Genomic DNA, 6,000 nt, shown 5'->3' on the forward strand with positions numbered 1-6,000 from the left:
GTTGTCGTTGCAGCTTCAGTTGTTGTTGATGGGGCGGCAGTTGTTGTTTGGGCGGCAGTTGTTGTTGCAGCTTCAGTTGTTGTTGGGGCTGCAGTTGTCGTTGGGGCTGCAGTTGTCGTTGCAGCTTCAGTTGTTGTTGATGGGGCGGCAGTTGTTGTTGGGGCTGCAGTTGTTGTTGGGGCTGCAGTTGTCATTGCAGCTTCAGTAGTTGTTGGGGCTGCAGTTGTCGTTGCAACTTCAGTTGTTGTTGGGGCAACAGTTGTTGATGGGACTGCAGTTGTCGTTGCAACTTCAGTTGTTGTTGAGGCTGGAGTTGTCGGGGCTGCAGTTGTCGTTTGGTCTGCAGTTGTCGTTGCAGCTTGAGTTGTTGTTGATGGAGCGGCAGTTGTTGTTTGGGCTGCAGTTGTTGTTGCAGCTTCAGTTGTTGATGGGGCTGCAGTTGTCGTTGCAGCTTCAGTTGTTGTTGATGGGGTGGCAGTTGTTGTTTGGGCGGCAGTTGTCAGGGCTGCAGTTGTCGTTGCAATTTCAGTTGTTGTTGGGGCTGCAGTTGTTGTTGGGGCTGCAGTTGTCGTTGCAGCTTCAGTTGTTGTTGGGGCTGCAGTTGTCGTTGGGGCTGCAGTTGTCGTTGCAGCTTCAGTTGTTGTTGATGGGGCGGCAGTTGTTGTTTGGGCGGCAGTTGTTGGGGCTGCAGTTGTCGTTGCAGCTTTAGTTGTTGGGGCTGCAGTTGTCGTTGGGGCTTTAGTTGTCGTTGCAGCTTCAGTTGTTGTTGGGGCTGCTGTTGTCGTTGCAGCTTCAGTTGTTGTTGGGGCTGCAGTTGTCATTCGGGCTGCAGTGGTCGTTGCAGCTTCAGTTGTTGATGGGGCGGCAGTTGTTGTTTGGGTGGCAGTTGTTGGGGCTGCAGTTGTCGTTGCAGCTTCAGTTGTTGTTGGGGCTGCAGTTGTCGTTGTGGCTGCAGTTGTCGTTGCAGCTTCAGTTGTTGTTGATGGGGCGGCAGTTGTTGTTTGGGCAACAGTTGTTGGGGCTGCAGTTGTCGTTGCAGCTTCAGTTGTTGTTGGGGCTGCAGTTGTTGTTGGGGCTGCAGTTGTCGTTTGGGCTGCAGTTGTCGTTGCAGCTTCAGTTGTTGTTGGGGCTGCAGTTGTCGTTGGGGCTGCAGTTGTCGTTGCACCTTCAGTTGTTGTTGAAGGGGCTGCAGTTGTCGTTGCAGCTTCAGTTGTCGTTGCGGCTGCAGTTGTTGTTGGGGCTGCAGTTGTCGTTTGGGCTGCAGTTGTCGTTGCAGCTTCAGTTGTTGTTGGGGCTGCAGTTGTCGTTGGGGCTGCAGTTGTCGTTGCAGCTTCAGTTGTTGTTGGGGCTGCAGTTGTCGTTGGGGCTGCAGTTGTCGTTGCAGCTTCAGTTGTTGTTGGGGCTGCAGTTGTCATTGCAGCTTCAGTTGTTGTTGGGGCTGCAGTTGTCGTTGGGGCTGCAGTTGTCGTTGCAGCTTCAGTTGTTGTTGATGGGGCGGCAGTTGTTGTTTGGGCAACAGTTGTTGGGGCTGCAGTTGTCGTTGCAGCTTCAGTTGTTGTTGGGGCTGCAGTTGTTGTTGGGGCTGCAGTTGTCGTTTGGGCTGCAGTTGTCGTTGCAGCTTCAGTTGTTGTTGGGGCTGCAGTTGTCGTTGGGGCTGCAGTTGTCGTTGCACCTTCAGTTGTTGTTGAAGGGGCTGCAGTTGTCGTTGCAGCTTCAGTTGTTGTTGGGGCTGCAGTTGTTGTTGGGGCTGCAGTTGTCGTTTGGGCTGCAGTTGTCGTTGCAGCTTCAGTTGTTGTTGGGGCTGCAGTTGTCGTTGGGGCTGCAGTTGTCGTTGCAGCTTCAGTTGTTGTTGGGGCTGCAGTTGTCGTTGGGGCTGCAGTTGTCGTTGCAGCTTCAGTTGTTGTTGGGGCTGCAGTTGTCATTGCAGCTTCAGTTGTTGTTGGGGCTGCAGTTGTCGTTGCAGCTTCAGTTGTTGTTGATGGGGCGGCAGTTGTTGTTTGGGCAACAGTTGTTGGGGCTGCAGTTGTCGTTGCAGCTTCAGTTGTTGTTGGGACTGCAGTTGTTGTTGGGGCTGCAGTTGTCGTTTGGGCTGCAGTTGTCGTTGCAGCTTCAGTTGTTGTTGGGGCTGCAGTTGTTGTTGGGGCTGCAGTTGTCGTTGCACCTTCAGTTGTTGTTGAAGGGGCTGCAGTTGTCGTTGCAGCTTCAGTTGTTGTTGGGGCTGCAGTTGTTGTTGGGGCTGCAGTTGTCGTTGCACCTTCAGTTGTTGTTGAAGGGGCTGCAGTTGTCGTTGCAGCTTCAGTTGTTGTTGGGGCTGCAGTTGTTGTTGGGGCTGCAGTTGTCGTTCTGGCTGCAGTTGTCGTTGCAGCTTCAGTTGTTGTTGGGGCTGCAGTTGTCGTTGGGGCTGCAGTTGTCGTTGCAGCTTCAGTTGTTGTTGGGGCTGCAGTTGTCATTGCAGCTTCAGTTGTTGTTGGGGCTGCAGTTGTCGTTGCAGCTACAGTTGTCGTTGCAGCTTCAGTTGTTGTTGATGGGGCAGCAGTTGTTGTTTGGGCAACAGTTGTTGTTGGAGCTTCAGTTGTTGTTGGGGCTGCAGTTGTTGTTGGGGCTGCAGTTGTCGTTTGGGCTGCAGTTGTCGTTGCAGCTTCAGTTGTTGTTGGGGCTGCAGTTGTCGTTGGGGCTGCAGTTGTCGTTGCACCTTCAGTTGTTGTTGAAGGGGCTGCAGTTGTCGTTGCAGCTTCAGTTGTTGTTGGGGCTGCAGTTGTTGTTGGGGCTGCAGTTGTCGTTTGGGCTGCAGTTGTCGTTGCAGCTTCAGTTGTTGTTGGGGCTGCAGTTGTCGTTGGGGCTGCAGTTGTCGTTGCAGCTTCAGTTGTTGTTGGGGCTGCAGTTGTCGTTGGGGCTGCAGTTGTCGTTGCAGCTTCAGTTGTTGTTGGGGCTGCAGTTGTCATTGCAGCTTCAGTTGTTGTTGGGGCTGCAGTTGTCGTTGCAGCTTCAGTTGTTGTTGATGGGGCGGCAGTTGTTGTTTGGGCAACAGTTGTTGGGGCTGCAGTTGTCGTTGCAGCTTCAGTTGTTGTTGGGACTGCAGTTGTTGTTGGGGCTGCAGTTGTCGTTTGGGCTGCAGTTGTCGTTGCAGCTTCAGTTGTTGTTGGGGCTGCAGTTGTCGTTGCACCTTCAGTTGTTGTTGAAGGGGCTGCAGTTGTCGTTGCAGCTTCAGTTGTTGTTGGGGCTGCAGTTGTTGTTGGGGCTGCAGTTGTCGTTGCACCTTCAGTTGTTGTTGAAGGGGCTGCAGTTGTCGTTGCAGCTTCAGTTGTTGTTGGGGCTGCAGTTGTTGTTGGGGCTGCAGTTGTCGTTCTGGCTGCAGTTGTCGTTGCAGCTTCAGTTGTTGTTGGGGCTGCAGTTGTCGTTGGGGCTGCAGTTGTCGTTGCAGCTTCAGTTGTTGTTGGGGCTGCAGTTGTCATTGCAGCTTCAGTTGTTGTTGGGGCTGCAGTTGTCGTTGCAGCTACAGTTGTCGTTGCAGCTTCAGTTGTTGTTGATGGGGCAGCAGTTGTTGTTTGGGCAACAGTTGTTGTTGGAGCTGCAGTTGTCGTTACAGATTCAGTTGTTGTTGATGGGGCGGCAGTTGTTGTTTGGGCGGCAGTTGTTGGGGCTGCAGTTGTCGTTGGGGCTGCAGTTGTCGTTGCAGCTTCAGTTGTTGTTGATGGGGCGGCAGTTGTTGTTTGGGCGGCAGTTGTTGGGGCTGCAGTTGTCGTTGCAGCTTCAGTTGTTGTTGATGGGGCGGCAGTTGTTGTTTGGGCGGCAGTTGTTGGGGCTGCAGTTGTCGTTGCAGCTTCAGTTGTTGTTGGGGCTGCAGTTGTCGTTGGGGCTTTAGTTGTCATTGCAGCTTCAGTTGTTGTTGGGGCTGCAGTTGTCGTTGCAGCTTCAGTTGTTGTTGATGGGGTAGCAGTTGTTGTTTGGGCGGCAGTTGTCAGGGCTGCAGTTGTCGTTGCAATTTCAGTTGTTGTTGGGGCTGCAGTTGTTGTTGGGGCTGCAGTTGTCGTTGCAGCTTCAGTTGTTGTTGGGGCTGCAGTTGTCGTTGGGGCTGCAGTTGTCGTTGCAGCTTCAGTTGTTGTTGATGGGGCGGCAGTTGTTGTTTGGGCGGCAGTTGTTGGGGCTGCAGTTGTCGTTGCAGCTTCAGTTGTTGGGGCTGCAGTTGTCGTTGGGGCTTTAGTTGTCGTTGCAGCTTCAGTTGTTGTTGGGGCTGCAGTTGTTGTTGGGGCTGCAGTTGTCGTTGCAGCTTCAGTTGTTGGGGCTGCAGTTGTCGTTCGGGCTGCAGTGGTCGTTGCAGCTTCAGTTGTTGTTGGGGCTGCAGTTGTCGTTCGGGCTGCAGTGGTCGTTGCAGCTTCAGTTGTTGATGGGGCGGCAGTTGTTGTTTGGGTGGCAGTTGTTGGGGCGGCAGTTGTCGTTGCAGCTTCAGTTGTTGTTGGGGCTGCAGTTGTCGTTGGGGCTGCAGTTGTCGTTGCAGCTTCAGTTGTTGTTGATGGGGCGGCAGTTGTTGTTCGGGCAACAGTTGTTGGGGCTGCAGTTGTCGTTGCAGCTTCAGTTGTTGTTGGGGCTGCAGTTGTTGTTGGGGCTGCAGTTGTTGTTGGGGCTGCAGTTGTCGTTTGGGCTGCAGTTGTCGTTGCAGCTTCAGTTGTTGTTGGGGCTGCAGTTGTCGTTGGGGCTGCAGTTGTCGTTGCACCTTCAGTTGTTGTTGAAGGGGCTGCAGTTGTCGTTGCAGCTTCAGTTGTTGTTGGGGCTGCAGTTGTTGTTGGGGCTGCAGTTGTTGTTGGGGCTGCAGTTGTCGTTTGGGCTGCAGTTGTCGTTGCAGCTTCAGTTGTTGTTGGGGCTGCAGTTGTCGTTGGGGCTGCAGTTGTCGTTGCAGCTTCAGTTGTTGTTGGTGGGGCGGCAGTTGTTGTTTGGCCGGCAGTTGTTGGGGCTGCAGTTGTCGTTGCAATATCAGTTGTTGTTGGGGCTGCAGTTGTTGTTGGGGCTGCAGTTGTCGTTACAGCTTCAGTTGTTGTTGGGGCTGCAGTTGTCGTTGGGGCTTTAGTTGTCGTTGCAGCTTTAGTTGTTGTTGGGGCTGCAGTTGTCGTTGCAGCTTCAGTTGTTGTTGGGGCTGCAGTTGTCGTTCGGGCTGCAGTGGTCGTTGCAGCTTCAGTTGTTGATGGGGCGGCAGTTGTTGTTTGGGTGGCAGTTGTTGGGGCTGCAGTTGTCGTTGCAGCTTCAGTTGTTGTTGGGGCTGCAGTTGTCGTTGCAGCTTCAGTTGTTGTTGATGGGGCAGCAGTTGTTGTTTGGGCAACAGTTGTTGTTGGAGCTGCAGTTGTCGTTACAGATTCAGTTGTTGTTGGGGCTGCAGTTGTCGTTGGGGCTGCAGTTGTCGTTGCAGCTTCAGTTGTTGTTGATGGGGCGGCAGTTGTTGTTTGGGCGGCAGTTGTTGGGGCTGCAGTTGTTGTTGCAGCTTCAGTTGTTGTTGGGGCTGCAGTTGTCAGGGCTGCAGTTGTCGTTGCAATTTCAGTTGTTGGGGCTGCAGTTGTTGTTGGGGCTGCAGTTGTCGTTGCAGCTTCAGTTGTTGTTGGGGCTGCAGTTGTCGTTGCAGCTTCAGTTGTTGTTGGGGCTGCAGTTGTCGTTGGGGCTGCAGTGGTCGTTGCAGCTTCAGTTGTCGTTGGGGCTGCAGTTGTCGTTGCAGCTTCAGTTGTTGTTGGGGCTGCAGTTGTCGTTGCAGCTTCAGTTGTTGTTGATGGGGTGGCAGTTGCTTTTTGGGCGGCAGTTGTCAGGGCTGCAGTTGTCGTTATAATTTCAGTTGTTGTTGGGGCTGCAGTTGTTGTTGGGGCTGCAGTTGTCATTGCAGTTTCAGTTGTTGTTGGGGCTGCAGTTGTCGTTGGGGCTGCAGTTGTCGTTGCAGCTTCAGTTGTTGTTGATGGGGCGGCAGTTGTTGTTTGGGCGGCAGTTGTTGGGGCTGCAGTTGTCGTTGCAGCTTCAGTTGTTGGG

The 6,000-nt window shown here is 53.5% G+C and overlaps 1 protein-coding gene across 1 annotated transcript in view; it reads right to left on the reverse strand.

Moving 5' to 3' along the window:
- Positions 1–194, reverse strand: part of LOC306694914 (uncharacterized protein) — a gene marked incomplete at both ends in the record, with an annotated part of 33,404 nt that extends 33,210 nt beyond the window's left edge. Inside the window, one exon of the mRNA XM_079157967.1 lies at positions 105–194. Coding sequence (XP_079014093.1) covers positions 105–194 — 90 coding nt within the window. The remainder of the gene's footprint in view (positions 1–104) is intronic.
- Between the last annotated feature and the right edge of the window lie 5,806 nt (positions 195–6,000).

The sequence above is a fragment of the Pholis gunnellus genome (genome assembly GCF_910591455.1).
Source record: "Pholis gunnellus genome assembly, chromosome: 4".
NCBI classification, from domain to species: Eukaryota; Metazoa; Chordata; class Actinopteri; order Perciformes; family Pholidae; genus Pholis; species Pholis gunnellus.